General features: G+C 39.8%; 2 protein-coding genes across 4 annotated transcripts in view; one reads left to right on the forward strand and one right to left on the reverse strand.

The window, feature by feature from the left end:
* Nucleotides 1–13418, forward strand: part of NFKB1 (nuclear factor kappa B subunit 1) — an 82111-nt gene extending 68693 nt beyond the window's left edge. For 2 of the 3 annotated variants that reach the window (XM_058192333.1, XM_058192334.1), the window contains 9 exons: nt 1371–1485; nt 2021–2222; nt 4043–4212; nt 4540–4642; nt 7001–7119; nt 10109–10175; nt 10515–10687; nt 11416–11590; nt 12754–13418. In XM_058192333.1, coding sequence (XP_058048316.1) covers nt 1371–1485; nt 2021–2222; nt 4043–4212; nt 4540–4642; nt 7001–7119; nt 10109–10175; nt 10515–10687; nt 11416–11590; nt 12754–12941 — 1312 coding nt within the window. In that variant the 3' untranslated portion in view covers nt 12942–13418. Of the gene's footprint in view, nt 1–1370; nt 1486–2020; nt 2223–4042; nt 4213–4539; nt 4651–7000; nt 7120–10108; nt 10176–10514; nt 10688–11415; nt 11591–12753 lie in introns of those variants that run through there. The other variant, XR_009156241.1, reaches the window with a different exon arrangement.
* Nucleotides 13419–13571: 153 nt separating this feature from the next.
* Nucleotides 13572–17102, reverse strand: part of MANBA (mannosidase beta) — a 59830-nt gene continuing 56299 nt past the window's right edge. Inside the window, exon 17 of the mRNA XM_058193120.1 lies at nt 13572–16431. Coding sequence (XP_058049103.1) covers nt 16207–16431 — 225 coding nt within the window. The 3' untranslated portion in view covers nt 13572–16206. The remainder of the gene's footprint in view (nt 16432–17102) is intronic.

Consider the following 17102-nt stretch of genomic DNA (forward strand, 5'->3'; position numbering starts at 1 on the left):
GCTGCTATTGAAAAAGACATGCAGGAGAAAATGTTTTGATTCTCTGAGCCAACTTGCAGTTCAGCATTTCATGCTAGAAGGACAAAGTGAAAAAAAAAAAACAACCACACTTGTTGACACACTCTCCAAAAATCACCTTTGCCCAGGACAACCAAACATGATGGGAGTTAAAGGAGTGCAGATTGGGTGTAACTTTTTTGAAAATGCTGCTCCTTGTTCTTGCATCTTCTACCAAACCAAACAAATCATTTATGTGTCTTTGCCTTGCCAATCCCTCTTCTCCCTCAAAAAGATCTTAGCTTTTTATTTTAAAAAAATAGTTTTGGAGTTTTATTCAACGTCCTTGATGCATTGTTTGATTACTTGTCTAAAAATGTAAGTTTGAAAAGTGATTAAGCAACAGTGGATAAGTTGAGGGAGATGGACAGTTTTAAAACTCAATTTTAAAATCAGTTAGAAGCACATCAGGAGATCTTTTCATAGGCAGTTGTGGGAACTTTTGTTTGTTTCTCTTACCCTTTTTCCTTTTTTGAATTATGAATGAATGGGAAACAAATGCACTTAAAGAAATAAGAAATTGTGGTCTCAATATAGTAAAACAAGGAGGTTGGATTTCCGTAATGTGTTCCATCTTACATACTAAATGTGGTTTAGAGTTATTTCCCCATTACATCTCTTTTTCTAGCTATGCTTCTGAATATCTATTAAAGACAGGAACATTAAAGATCTGCTTAATAGTAGAGAACGGGTAATTTCTCTTTCAAGCTGATGGAGTTCTCTACCTTTCAGATCTTAGGTCATATCCAATAATTCATCAGAAAACCTTTCTCATATCATGAGAGACAATAAAAAATTACTTTATTTCTTAAGTTTACAGGTTATATTTATATTAAATATACAAATCATACTTCTTTATGCCAGATTATAAGGATTTATCCCATGCCTACCTACAATATTTCTAAATGTGTTAACTGTGTTCCATCAAATCAAGAAACAATGATATAAGGATATCAGGGAGGCTTGTGACACCTTAAATTGATTATGGATAGTCCACTTCAACAGAACTGATTTCAACTCGGTTTCACATGATGTTAGGTTTTAAAGATATTCAAGATTGCCCTTTGTTGTATGAAGCAAAACCTTGGCTATCTTTCTGGAAATTGAGGATAATAATTTCATTCTACTATTGTATGTAGCTTTATTTGTCACTAAAAGTCTGGATTTAGAAAAGGAATTTCAATTTTCCTACACAGGTGTATAATCTGCAAAAATGCTAAGTAAGGAAAATTATATGCAATATCTTTATCTCTTCTGGTATTATTGTTGAAAAATTTCTTTTCTTTTCCTTTCTTCCTTTTGATCGATACCAGTGTCCTGCATTTGGCAATTATTCACCTTCACATGGAACTGGTGAAGAACCTTTTAGAAGTAATAGCAAACATGAATGCTGCTGATGTCCTCAATGTGAGAAATGACCTTTACCAGGTATGGAAATGTTGGGAAGAAGGGAATACCCAAACCAGTTCATTTTTGGACCTAAGTGGATCTATATTAGAGGACAGAGTGAAATTGACAAGATGATATAGTGTCTGCGACTGAAGCTTATATGACCCATTCAGTATTACCTTTCTACTGTTCTTAAAGCTACAGGTTTTCCTGCGCATCCATCATATTAATCATTTGAGTTCCATGTTTGTACTTTATATTTCATAGAGTTTTAAATGGGTATATTTGTGCAAAGTGAACCAGTTTAGGACAGTAGTTAAAAGCCCCAGGTTAGAAATTGGGAATCTGAGTGCATTAGGCACAAAGCTAGCTTGGTGAGATTTATACCAGTTGCTCTGTGTCAACTTCACTTCCAAAAATGTTGCAAAGAAAACAGCAGGCACAATTCTAGGCAGTTGGCAGGAGTCAAAATGACTTCAAATGCATAGACTTAAATACATATCCAAAAACAGATGTGTGTGGGGGGGAAATTCTGATGGCCTTTTTATTTCTCCCTTCTCCTTTTTTTAAACAGACTCCTTTACACTTGGCTGTTATAACAAGGCAGGCAGGAATTGTGAAAGCCTTGCTTGTGGCTGGGGCTGATGTGACCCACTTGGATCGTCATGGGAATTCTGTCTTCCATTTGGCAGCTCAGCAAGGAGACGAGGTGGTTTTAAGTATGTTGCTTCAGCATAAAGAGGCATCTGTGATGAGAGACCTTCCTAATGGAGACGGTAAGCAAGTATCAGGAATATCTTTCTAATGGATTGATAATGCTGTCCTATTATTTTCTCAAGAGCTATTTGTTGTTCCATTAAAATTTAGATTTCCAAGCGAGCTCTGTATTTTAATGTTTGCATTTTGAAACAAAACACATTATTTTACCACTTCATTCATCAACAGCTGTACAGCCTTCTTTAACTGTACAACCAACTGTACAGCTTTAGAGTAGACCAGGGATAAAATCTACTTACGTTCCCTACTGGTTCAGAAGTGTGCGCTCTGTGCATGTCACGTGTGTGCTTGGACCCTCTGTGCATGTGCAAAGCGTATAAGCAGAGGGTAAAAAACAGGTTGCTTCCTGGTTAAAACCAGGAACTAATGATGTCCAATCTCGATTGCAGAAAATATGACTTCCAGTAACAGAATTGTTAATGCCTAGAATGCACTACCAGACTCCGTACTCTCATCCCCAAATCCCCAAAACTTTAACCTAAGACTGTCTACTGTTGACATCACCCCATTCCCAAGAGGTCTGTAAGGGGTGTGCTTAAGAGCATTAGCGTGACCACCCTCCCTGTCCTAATGTTCCCTTTAGTTGTATTCATTTTATGTATTCAATTCATGCTTATACATATATATTATTTAACATGTATTTGACTAAATAAATAAATAAATAAATAAATAAATAAATAATTTAACATGTATTTGACTAAATAAATAAATAAATAAATAAAATAAAAATAAATAAATAAATAAATGTCCGGGTGGGTGGGCGGAGCCTCGCACTGCCGCTTCTACCAGTTCTCTAAACCACATTCCACCACCACTGCTATCAGTTCTCCAAACCACCTATTACTGCCGCCGCTATCGATTTGGCTGAAACCGTCCGAACCGATAGCAATTCACCCCTGGAGTAAACTGAATAAAACTGACCATAACCTATAAGAAGACAGTGATAAGGAGAATGTCATGTCCATGTACCATCTCTTCCCTTGTCTGTCTCTGATATTGTTTATTATTTTCTTGATGGAAACCTTCCAAAAAATGCCTTTAATGTTTCCATTGTTTCTATCCTACAGTGCTTCCCATCTGAAATTTGGTATTTTGGGGTAGTTCATTTTGTCCAATTCTGTCATAGATGTTAAGGAATATGTCCTGAAATATGTCAGCTTTCTTTTTATACAGCCCGTCTTTTGTTTTTACATAACATGTTGGTGGTCACTTCTTTAAAATTTGAATTTTCAGGAAAAGTTGTCTTGAGACAAAGGGCAATTCTCCCTATATATAGTTTTTGGTTTTTTTTTATGATACAGCTACTCTTTGCCTGATTGTATCTTATTATGGTTGAGTGCATGAACAGGGAGATGTTTGTACTTCATATTTCATAGAGGTTTGAGGTTTTTATCCACTAGTGAATCTTTCCCATTGACCTGGGATAGAGAGATGCTGTTAAAAGTACTGTCGCAGGATGTGAGCTTTTCTAAGCTGTTGTTGCTATTATTATTACACAACAGTGGGAAATTACAACTGCCAGAATCTAGGATATTGTCATATTTCATTGTTGTATATGTGTGGATTTAAGCAGTGTGGGTACATGGAAATTCTGTCAATGCACAGATTTTCTAATTGCTGTTTTAAGATTTTTTGTAGAGCGTGCCACAAACTATTGGAACTACCACAGTTGGTTTATGCCACAATCTTTCAGCTTTGCTTTTAAGACCTTGATACTTTCTGACCTTCTTCCATTTGTTGCTTTCTGTTCTACTCTCCCTGGTATTGCCACATGAATTATCCATGTTTTCTTCTTATTACTATTCTTATTATAATACAGGCCTGACAGTCCTTCACTTAGCTGTTATAGCAAACAGCATGCCGTGCCTCAGACAACTCCTTGCTGCTGGTGTTGATGTCAATATCCAGGAACAGAAATCTGGAAGGACAGCCTTGCACCTGGCTATTGAAGAAGGAAATATTTCCATGGCAGGTTGCCTTCTACTTGAGGTGAGAGAGGGAGGGAGAGGGGAAGAGAGAGATCCAACATGCTGGAAGATCATCACATCTCACGTTTCAATTCACTTAGTCAAAATACGAGACATGCTGTTCTTACCTGAAATCTCTCAAAATTTCAATCATAAACACAAAGCCTTCTGAGATTTGCTAGCTCTGGAACATTTTGATTATTTTAATCTTATTTTAAAGTGCATGTATTCTAGAAAGACTAGAATATAGTTGTGATCTTAGGCCAATTTACTATGTCTTTTGTAGCTTTTGCTTTCAAGCTGATCATGAGCCAAAACACCAATATATTGTTTTATCTTAAAAAATCAGGGAGATGCATTTGTGGACAGCATTACTTATGATGGAACCACTCCACTTCACATAGCAGCTGGAAGGGGATCTACAAAATTGGCAGCTCTTCTCAAAGCAGCAGGTAAGGAAGTAAGTTATAATGACTGTGTCATGATTCACAACAAAGTTCTAGCTGGAAAAAATATATATAGAACTAGAAATTATAGCCCCAAAATTGCACTGCTTTTCTAATACTCACATATGCAATCTTATGCTTTGCATTATTGTAATGCAACAGTGGCGGAGTTTTTGTCTTGCAATATTAAACAAGTCACATTTTAAAATGTTTCTCACTTTTCCCTCTTAATCATTTTTTTCATTCTCTCCCTTTTCTTAGTCCATTATCTGCTCCACACCCTTTCTTCAGCTGCATTATCATTTCTTCTTACTCATTTTCTTTTGTGGTTTTAGTCATTCTGTCATTGAAAATGTCAATATAGAATTAACTATGTCATTAGGCAGATTGGGGTAATTTCCCTGATCATCAGAGGCTGACAAAATATGGGATGGAAAGCTTCATGTGATCCTGTCCAATTCCTTGCTCAGTAGCCCAACACCCTCAGATAATTTAGTACCTCGGTTCCCCCTACTGACTCAGTGTTGACCTTTTGCTTATTATTATTATATGCATTGTTGTAATATATAGTGTTAAGTCTTTAAAGGCAGAGATATTTTCCCCACTACTGAGTTAAAGTACTATCCATCAAGAGGCACAAAACAACGCCAGCATAAAATTGGCTGTGGCCATTGCCAATAATTATTCTCCCTCTATTTCATTTATTTCCACTCGCTATCAAATGATACTGTCCTTATTTAAGGGTATGTCATATAACAGTGATGGCTAACCTTTTTGCCATTGTGTGCCAGGAGCGGGGGAGGGGGTGTTGCATGCATGAATGCCTACACCCTTATTTCTATGCGCCCTGCCCCCGCACATGCGCATGCAACCCCGCTTTCCCACCCACCCCGCTCCTGGCACATGATGGCACGGTTTTCTCTCTCCCCAGGCTCCAGAGCCTTTCTAGGAGCTTGGGGAGGGCGAAAATGGCCTTCCCCACCCCCCCAGAGACCAGAAGTTGGCAAACAAGCCATTTCCAGCCTCCAGAGGGCTTCTGGGCCATTTCTGGCCTCTGGAGAGCTTCCAGGCCGTTTCTAGCCTCCAGAGGACGTCCGGGCGGGTGGGGAAGGCCATTTTCAATCTCCCCAAGCTGCTAGAAAGGCTTTGGAGCCTAGGGAGGGAGATCCGTTCTCCACCACCACCCAAGGCCCTGCAGAGGTAGGAAAAAGCCTGTTTCCCTACTTCCAGTGGTTCCAGAAGGCCCAAAAATCAGCTGGCCGTCACGCATATACATGCTGGAGCTGAGCTCACATGCCCACCTATATGGCTACACGTTCCACCTGTGGCACACGTGCCATAGGTTCCCATCACAGTCATATACTCTTACATAGGAAAATTGTGACTTGTCCTTTATCTGTGCTGTTGTCCTCTTTTACACATCACACTCAGTGAGAAAATGTTCATCAATCAATGCACTGCAGCATGAATCGGGTTGTGTGTCACTGTGGGAACCTGTATATCATTCTCCAGGCTGATTAGTCTGCCCCTCTTAGCACACCAAAGCCCCAAAGAGAAAGAAGGCATCCCCTGCATAGATATTGCAACTAAATGGAAACTAAACAAATACTAATAAGAACAGAAACTGATAGCTGTTGGGAAGTGTTTGAAACTGACAAGTATGGAAAACTGGCATAAAACCTCAGTTCAACTATGAATTGAGCCCTTCAGCCCTCATATTCTGGACATGTAGGTAATTGTTCTAAAGATAAAGATACATTTCAAAATTCTATTAAGGCCACAAAGATCAAGAATACCTACCTTTCCTTCTCCAGATAAAATAATGGAGGTCTGTATATTTTAAAACAGGGGTTTCCAACCTTGGCAACTTTAAGACTTGTGGACTTCAACTCCCAGAGTTCCTCAGCCAGCAAAAATGATAACCCAAACCAACGCTGTCAATGTGCTAATTTCGTTTAAAAATCGGAATTTGCTGTGGCCATTGCCAATAATTATCCTGCCTCTATTTCATTTATTTCCACTCGTTCTTTCCAATCGGAAAATAAGGGGCGTGCATAAGAGCACAATAGTGCCTACCGTTCCTGTCCTATTGTTCCCTTCATTATATCAAATTAATATAGTTGATGCATATTTTTTTTACTTATATATTTTCTTCAATACATGTTGTTTTATCTATGACAATTGTTTGTGTATACTGTTGTGACAAAATAAAATAAAATAAAAAATTGGAAGGAAAATCCCAAAGCAATGATATCTAGGTGCCTTGAACTTTTAATTTCCTAGATATTAAACTAAACTATTACAATAAAAATGCTAAAGGTAGTTTATGGGGGTCTCTTTCATATTCCGTAATTACTAATATAGGTGCAGATCCCCACATTGAAAACTTTGAGCCGTTGTTTGAAGAGGAAGATACGAAAGAGAATGAAAGTGAAAAAACCATACCTGGGACAACACCTCTTGATATGGCAACCAGCTGGGAGGCAAGTGATCACTGACACCTTGTTTCAAAAGCCAACCCTGTTTTTCTTCTTCGGTTCATTTTAATCAGATATTTTCTTTTTTGAAAAAATGGACAATCTGTGTTTTTCTAATAGGTTCAGTGCTCAAGGATGTGGAGAATTATCGTTCAGCAATATCTGAAGGGCAATTCTTAATGCACAATGACTCTTATAAGTGACTCTCATTCTATGTTTACATCTTAAGACAGGGTGTCAAACTCAAGGCCCGCGGGCCAGATCCGTCCCACCGGTGTTTAAATCTGGCCCGCAGTGCCTCTGGCAGCCAAAACGGCTGTGTACCCCATTTTTGGCCTGGACAGCCTCCTGAAGCACTTTGCTGGCCAAAACGGTGTGGGGGACATTTTGCACCCCATTTTGGCCAACAGAGTGCTGTAGGAGGTGTCTGTCCCATCTCCTCTCTCACCGGCCCATGGAGGAGAACTACAATGCTGATCCGGCCCTCCCTTAGGATGCTGTCTATTCTCAGTCATCCAGGTCATGGTTGTCCCAAAGTTGCTTTTTCAAGAGGCAACTGGACTGTCTGATCTGAAGACACTTCTTGGACGAGAAGCGAAACATCTTCAAAGGAAAATCAGAAAGTCCATTTGCCTCTTGAAAAAGCACCTGTGGGACCCCTTAAGGTGTTATTTAGTTTTGAAAATTGTCATGTATGAACTTAGTTTTTTAAAAAATAAAGATATTTAAAATTGTGGTTTAATTTCAGGTGATATTAGCAATGTTTGTATAACTAAGAGGTTTGAGGAGGACAGATCTAGCCCCACCTTAGGCACAACTGGGTGACTTTGGGCAACTCATATTCTCTCAGTGCTAGCAAGGAAAACCACTTCTGAAAACTTGTCAAGGGAAATCATGATCATCATCATCATCATCATCTAATTTTTATACCGCCCTTCTCCCGAAGGACTCAGGGCGGTGAACAGGAAGATAAAATAATACAATACATTACAATAAAAACACTATTTAAAAAAACTTATTCAATATAGCCTAAATTTAAAATACAATACAAAATATAAAATAAACCCCAATAAAATCCATGTTTAAAAACCCTATTTAAGCCAGTCCTACTCGGAAGAATAGATATGTCTTCAGCTCGCGACGAAAGGTCCGGAGGTCAGGAAGTTGTCGAAGTCCTGGGGGAAGCTCATTCCAGAGGGTAGGTGCCCCCACAGAGAAGGGTCTCCCCCTGGGGGTTGCCAGCCTACACTGTTTGGCTGATGGCATCCTGAGAAGACCCTCTCTATGGGAGCGTACCGGCCGGTGGGAGGCATGTGGTAACAGAAGGCGGTCCCGAAGATATCCCGGTCCTATGCCATGGAGCGCTTTAAAGGTGGTAACCAACACCTTGAAGTGCACTCGGAAAACCACAGGTAGCCAGTGCAGCCTGCGCAGGATCGGTGTTATATGGGAGCCACGAGTGGCTCCCTCTATCACCCGCACGGCTGCATTCTGAACCAACTGAAGTCTCCGGGTGCACCTCAAGGGGAGCCCCATGTAGAGAGCGTTACAGTAGTCCAGGCGAGAAGTGACGAGGGCGTGAGTGACCGTGCATAAGGCATCCCGGTCTAGAAAGGGGCGCAACTGGTGGACCAGGCGGACCTGGTAAAAAGTTCTCCTGGAGACGGTCGCCAAATGATCTTCAAAAGACAACCGTCCATCCAGGAGAACCCCCAGATTGTGCACCCTCTTCATTGGGGCCAATGATTCGCCCCCAACAGTCAGCCGCGGTTGTGTAGGGATTATTCCAGGATTTACAGATAGTCCTTGATTTATGACCACAATTGAGCCTAAAATTTCCATTGTTAAGCAAGGCAGTTGTTAAGCAAGTTCCACTTCATTTTACAACCTTTTTTGCCATAGTTGTTAAGCGAATCAAAGCAAGTTATTAAGTGCATCGTGTGATTGTTAAGTGAATCTGATTTCCCCCATTGACACTGCTGGAAGCTTAGCTAGGAAGGTTTCAAATGGTGATCACATGACCCCAGGATGTGGCAGGCAACCATTGTAAATACTTGCCAATTGCCTAAATGTTGATCACATGGCCATGGGGATACTGCATTGGTCATAAGTATGAAAATAGGTCATAAGTTCCAATCACTAAAGAAATGGTTGTTAGTCAAGGACTAGCTATAGTTGCCAGGAGTCAACAGTGACTCGAAGAGACAAAGAAAAGTTTTGTGGAAATTAAATCCAAATACTGTATTTATTTACAAACAACTCAGGGTTGAAATGAAGGGTCCTTGGTGTTCTTTGAGCTTGCTTGTTTTCTTGCAGATGTTTCATTACCTTAACTAGGTAACATCATCAGTGCTAGTCAGGGTAATGAAACATCTGCAAGAAAACAAGCAAGCTCAAAGAACACCAAGGATCCCTTATCCAATACAGTTTTTAAAAAGTAGTTGTGATTTGGATATTTCAAAGTGGATTAAGTGTATCAAATGCAAGGTAAATTATGTATTTCATAACAAAGATATTTTAATGTTATACCACAGCTTAGTATTATAGCAGGGGACATGACCTCCCATTTTTCTTTTCTCCTGTAGCCACAACGAAGAATTCAGAAGTACAAGCTTATGCTTTAAACCAATCATATTTTTCTTATCTTTGAAAAGACAAGTTTTAATTGAACTATCATTAATAAGCAAGATGCTGTGTGAGTTTTGTTCTTAAAAAGAAGTTTAAACCAATAGTAGTGTTTTTCTCTATTAATTAAAATTACTTTTGAGTCAAAGCTGGAGAAAGTTTCTTTGTGTTCTCTCGGCTGTTCTGCTACTGTAGTAAAGGAGAGAATCTAAGAACTTGACTCTCACTGTGATATAGCAAGCTGTGATTTGGCAGCGAAACTGTGATTCTAAACTTGGCAACTGACCAGTATAATGCTCAGGAAAAATGTGCTTGATAAAATCAATACTTTCTCATTTCTAGCTAAGTTTTTTTTCCCTTTTTTTGACAGGTGTATGACATCTTGAGTAGCAAACTCTGTAAGTCAAAGGCAGCTTCTGAGGATCTACCAATTCAAGGTGAGAGTATATTTAAGCAAGAAAATTAATCCTTTGATACTCATATGATCTTTCTTTCTGTAGCAGGTATTATTTTGCAGGGAGCCAGCTTATATAAGAAGTCAGTGGGGATTTAATTTTTTTTTATTCTAATTAAAAATACCAATGTGACTTGTTTGGATACATATAAGAGTATGTATAGTTTTGGTTTCCAAATTGTAGTCAATAGTGAATTTTAATGCTACTTTAAAATACTGTATGCTGTTCCTTGGAAATTTGAAGGAAGTTAACATAGTTTAATGTAAGTTTATAGAATCCATAATTATGGCAAGCTAGTGGATTTTTTTCTTTCTTTTCTAGGCAATATGAAAGACCTGAATGAGGATGTTAAATTACAGCTGTACAAATTACTTGAAGTTCCTGATCTGAGCAAAAGCTGGTCCATGTTGGCACAGAAGCTAGGCCTAGGAATATTAAACAATGCCTTTCGGTTGAGTCCTTCTCCATCAAAAACTCTACTGGATAATTATGAGGTAATTCTCTTAACTGCTATGATTACTATGGTGAAAACCTTTTTTTTTTTTTTGGACATGGAGTTTAAACAATGTCATAATTTTAACTTTCATGTTATTACGTGTACAACTTCTCACATACTGAATACAAATTCTTTGTATTCTGGAACGCCTAATTTTTAGTGATTTCTTCTTTCATACTATAGATCAGGGGTGTCAAACTCAAGGCCTGCGCTGGATCCAGCCCACAGGGTGCTTAGATCTGGCCCACAGAGTTGCTCTGGAAACTGGAAAGGACTGGCCTGTGGTGCCTCTGCCAGCAAAAAATGGAGCCCTGGAGAGCTGCGCATGGCCCTCCCGAGCTCTTTGCACTGGCAGAGGGTTGCAGGAGGCCATCATAGCCAAAAACTGAGTGTGGGAGCCTATTTTTGCTTTGACCACCATAGGTGCCTCCGACACAAGTGACATCAAACTGGCCACACCCACCCTGGCCCCCCAAAGTTAAACACAACCCTGATGCGGCACTCAATTGTCTCTTATATCATTTTTCAGAGTTGCAAAGTATGTTTCTAAGATATACAAATTTATCTCCCACTAGATTAGGGTCTCTAACCTTGGTAACTTCAAATCCACAAATCTTAAAGTTGCCAAGGTTGGAGACCCCTTCACTAGATATTATTGTATCTATGTAGAGTTTTGGGGGGCAGGGAACCTTCTAAATTATTTCACCTTTGTTCCCTTCTTGGTAGGTTTCTGGTGGAACAGTAAAAGAGTTGATTGATGCCCTCAGAAAAATGGATTATCCAGAGGCTGTTGAAATAATTGAGAAAAGAACTACTTCGTCAAGCCAGTCTAGCCAGGAGAAAACCAAAAATGATGTTTTTCCATTATGTGATTTACCTTCTCCTAGGACAGAACAAGCAGGTAAATTACATTTCAGTTCAGACCTGTAGACCGGTAGACCTTGGGAACTTCATTGTCCAAAGTCCAAAGATTTGTGGACTTCAACTCCCAGAATTCCCCAGTTACCAGAATTGGGAATACCACTAAATTCATCATTTTGCAGATGAATTAGTTTCTTAGGACGAAGACAGCAATAACATCAACGTGATGATGCAGGATTTGAAGCTGAAAAATTCTACCTTGAGCAGTTTAGAAACAGGGCAGGATATGTATATCCATATAATTGTCACACCAAATAACTATCTAAATTAGGGCATTAACACCATCAGGTACTTTTAACCATGATAAGCTTCATATACCATTCAGTCCTCAGTATTTAATGGTTACCGATTGGAAATATTACAAATCAAACCATTTAGAAGCAGGAATGGCATTTAAAATGCATTACAAGCAATTGAAATTCCTGAAGATGGAGGTAGTGAAGTAAGATTGAGACAGAGGGTGGTAAAACTATGAAAATTGACAGCTTCAGTTCCATTGAAACTGGGGCAGCCTTCAATACTTGAAACCCAGTTTGCAAGAATAGAGGACAACTGTTGGCATGAAAGCAATTCTAGAAGAATCTTCAGAGAGTATACCACAAATCTGGTTCAATTTGCCTAGGATTTCCTGCATTATTTATATTAACTCTAGGGCATTGGTTATCCAAAAACATTATTTATTTTGTATTTATTCATCATGTTTTTGAAACACCAATCTACCTTCCAGAGGGATTAAACCAGTGGTGAAATTCAGTCGGTTCTATCCGGCTCGGGGCGAACCGGTAATGCTGGCGGCGGGAGGCTCTGCCCACCCGCCCAGATGTCATCATGTCCCTTTTTTACCCTCTGCGCATGAGCAGAAGGCTCTGGGCATGTGTGCAGGAGGTGTGCACACTCACATTTGCGAACCGGTAGTGAAGGTAAATAAATTTCACGCCTGGATTAAACTGTTACTAAACTGGAATTCCTGCAAATAATTAGAAGGCAATATATCGAAAATTCCTGCCCAGACTGAAACTTGACTCTGGATTAGGAAAAGCAGAGGAGGCTCTATTACCTTCTATAAAAAATGGGTGTACTTTGTAATTCTGTAAAATGTTGTGCCTCATTGCATTTTTCAATTTTTTCTTTTTCTTTCACCAGATGAAATACGTAATTTCAAATTCCAGGATGCTGAAAACACTTGTGACAGTGGAGTAGAGATTTCTCTTCCCAAACTTAGCTTTACATATTCTGAATCTTTTACCAACAAGACATCAATAACTCTTAAGAAAAAGGCTTCAGGCTATGGACAGGACAACTCGTTACAAGGCAAAATTGAAGTAACTTAAATATGGTATTGCTATGAAACAAATGTCCAGAGAAAAGAGAGCTTTTAATGATCTAACGTTCACCAGAAGAAAAAGATCTTTGAAATCTTTATCCACTGGACTTTTCAACCCACTCAGACCAGATCTCAGTAAGACTCAGGAAAAGGATTGAATGGCACTTATTTTTTTTTCCGGAAGGATCATTGGTAAATGGTAACTAACCATTCTCTTCATACTCAGTGAAAGTTGACTGTAACTATGGTCCAAAGCTGTGAAGCACAAAATCACAAACAATAATCGGGATACTTAATTGCAAAATATAATGTAAATGTATTTAAAACTTCAATTGGTGTCTGTAAAATAATGCAAGCTTTTTAAGGGTTTGCATTGTTTTATCCTTTTTATATTGTAAATACTTCAATTTAGATGAATTGCCACTAAGTTTTTTTTTAAAAGCTTTTTTTTTTATTTTACTTTTATAATAAAAAGCAAAATTGCGAGGAATTGCGGCATTGTTTATATACTACTTATGGGTAGAAAACTTCTCACAATTACTTGATAATATTGCATGTGGAGCAAGTTTAAAAATGGAAATATATAAACTGATTCCTGTTACTATTTCTGAGGTAGACAAGTTCATCATTTTTGAGTGACAGGAAAACCAGGGGAAAAAATTAAAACATTTTTACGAATTCAAATATCGCAGAGGGTGGAAAAACTACAGGTAGTCCTCAACTTACAACAGTTCATTTAGTGACTGTTCAAAGTTATAATGACTGAAAAAAGTGACTTATGACCGTATTTCACACTTACAACATCCTTATGGTCACATGATCAAAATTCAGATGCTTAGCAACTGTTCACATTTATGACGGTTGTAGTGTCCCAGTCATATGATCACTTTTTGCAGCGTCCTAACAAGCACGTCAGTGGGGAAGCCAGATTCACTTAACAACCTTGTTACTAATGTAACAACTGCAGTGATTCACTTAACAACTGTGGCAAGAAAGGTTGTAAACTGGGGCAAAATTCACTTAACAAATATCTCACTTAGTAACAGAAATTTTGGGCTGAATTGTGGTCGTAACTCAAGAACTACCTGCAGTTTTAAATGGGTCCAGCGACAGTGGTGGGTTTCAAAAAATTTTGTGACCGGTTTGGTGGATGTGGCAAGTGGGGGGGGGACATGTGACTGAGTGGGCGTGGCCAACTTGATGTCACTCTTGCCCACTCAGTCACATGACACACATCCCCACCTAGTCACGCCCACAGGAAAAGGTAGGAAAATTTTTGGAATTTCCACCTATCTACCCCGTCCTCCCTTCACCAGTTGCCCCCATTTCCCCTCCTTTAGAGGCCCCGGTCCAAGCCCCACTTCTTCCCCCACCACCGCATCTTTGTTTGGGCTGCTTACCTTCCGCAGTGGCTGGTCTATAGTCTGGAAGGCAAGCTGACTGGAGTTTTTGGCGGCCCCCAGCAAGCCGTCACTGCTGGAAAGCAGCTGGCAAAGAAGCCTCCCAGGCCACCAAAAAGTACCGGAGGTCACAGAAAAATCTGCTGCCATCACCATGTTCTTCGTGCATGTGCATCCCATTGGACTTGCAAGGCAATGGGATGCACGTGCACCATGGCGGCAACAAACATGGCGAGAAGCGACCGGGGGACCTGTTCGGGGGCGTGGTCAGCCGGCCATCGCTACTGGTTCAGCGATCTTGGCCAAATTTCCGCCAACAGTTCACGTGAACCGATGCAAACTGGCTGAATACCACCTCTGGTCAGCAACATGCTGAATTCTGCCTTTCCTATTCAATTGCTGCTTACTTCAAGTGCCAGAATTTAAGTCCAGCTGAAAGCTTTGTTACAAATGATAGTTGCTATTTCTAACAAAAAACCGAACACTATTGCTAGAGTTGCTCATGCTGTTATCTCTGATCTGCCCTCTTTAACAGTAGACACAGAAGGTCCGCTCTATTAACCACCAGTCTGTTCAAATTGTACTAGCAATATTATCTTTATATACCACTGGTTCCCAACCTTTCTGGCACCGCAGACCAGCAGGATGGGGGTGGGGGGTGGGGGCGAGAGGATGATCGGGGAAGGAGGAGCTTTGTGAGCTCATGCACTTGCCACTTCAGCGGCCCGGTTCCTGGAGGATGGGGACCCCTGTCAGCCACCGTAAGATTTTTCTGTGACAGTATTATAATTAGGGGTCCTTGGTGCACTCTGAGCTTGTTTTATTGCAGACATTTCATTACTCTAACTAGTAAGGAGTGCTATTTGCTGTCAGTTTATATTCTTGTGTCTTGTCTGTCTGTGTGGGTGGGGGCCGTCTTAGAGATTCTTTGGTTGGGCTGTTTACTGTTGGCTCTTTGGCAATTTCTTGATTGGGGTATTGCTTACTTGATTGTTGGTCTGAAGTTAAATCTATGCTGATCCGAGTGCTGATTACTGGTCGAGAGATGCTGGAGTCTTTTTCCTCTTTTGCATTGTCTACAGATGTTGTTAATGTCTATGTGTCTGTTGATGGTTGATTTGTCAGAGCGCCAGGCTTCTAGAAATTCCCTGGCATTTTTGGACTTGGTCTGGTCTAGGATGATCACATTTTCCCAATGGAAACTATGGTTATGGCTATAGCGTTATAATTACATGTGAAAGATGCCCATGTAGTACTTTAACCATAATAGCTACAATGCCCCTACACAAGAAACGAGGGAAGCGCCCTCTGGTTACTCCTGTAATAGGAGCAGTGCCTAGAGATCCATACAGATCTATGGCCTTTTGCAATGTATTTTTTCATTGGAGATGCAGGCTCTGGTTCTGGTCTTCAGAAAAATGGCACCAGAGGGATGCAGCGTATCACATATTTTACTGTCCAGTCTCTCAGGATGTGTGCTTGTCTAACTTATTTAAAGTACTCTTATTCTAAAGAGATTCAGAAAGGCACTTGGCTTCTCTCCACTTAACTGAGTAATTCCAGATCTGTAAGAAGCTGGCCTGAGAATAATGTCCAATCATTCCACTCTGCTTACCTTTACTACTGGTTTACAACGGGAGAGAGCGCGCTTCATTTGCGTGCACGTGCTTCACTTGCGCGCACGCGCTTCTGTGCATGTGCAGATCGTCCATTATGACACCTGGGCGGAGCCCCCCACTGCTTTTACTACCGGTTCTCAAGACCCGGACAGAACCGGGAGCAACCCACCACTGCATTGTATCCATTTTATTTTAGAGTTACATTTCTACAAAAGTTCCGTGTTTCCAGTAGCTTTCTTCTCCATTCTTTTCCTCAGGAAATGTCTGTCAGCGATTTTAAGCTGAATGACTTCTCCAGCTCCTGGACATTAGTGGTTTCCCAAGGGTAAAAGAATATGAGTTTTTGTTTCGCTGTGAGAAGAAATCCATTGTCACTGAATCTTCCTGGGATGTTCCCAACATCCAACCAAACAAAAGGAGCGATGGCTGTGGCTTCCAGGGCAAATTGAAAATGATCTCCTTCTTGAGAAATAGAAGCCTGAAAGGGGCAGACAAATTTAGGTTACTCTATTGTTTCATTCTTTCTTTACATATTTGGAATTCTAGAAAATTTGTAGTACACCTGGTCTCTTTAATACTGTGCCATCGTCACAACAGATTACTGTAGTTTACAGAAAGAATAAATGGCACAATAAACAGTATAATGAACATCCTAATTATAAAATTTCATTTATACCCACATAAAGGGTATAAACAACATCCTAATTATAAAATTCCATTTACAATAAAGGGTGCTTTAGAATTTATCGATCCAAATTCCCCACCATCACCACAAAAATTCCTGAAATTGTAGCTCTTAATTGGTGAAAATTCAGGAAACTACCTCTTACCAATTCCAAAATATATAATTCTCAAGATTTCCTAGTTTAAAAAATGAACCTAGATGTAGCCTTAATTTACCCTACTAATTGCAATGTTGTTTGGATGCTCAAGATAAACGTTTTCTGTACAACCTGTTTAAGTTGGTGAACACAGCTCTAACTTATGAAACTTAGACATGCAAAGCATTGATCTCCCAGTAAAATATGATTTAATGACCAGGTTCCAGTGTGTTTGATTTAGTCTATTTCTCTCCACCAAGCCCATAATTTTGGGACTACAATTATGGGACCAGAAAAATAATGGAAAAATATTGGTGGCAGAAGCACT

Source organism: Ahaetulla prasina, chromosome 8 (genome assembly GCF_028640845.1).
Source record: "Ahaetulla prasina isolate Xishuangbanna chromosome 8, ASM2864084v1, whole genome shotgun sequence".
Classification (NCBI taxonomy): domain Eukaryota; kingdom Metazoa; phylum Chordata; class Lepidosauria; order Squamata; family Colubridae; genus Ahaetulla; species Ahaetulla prasina.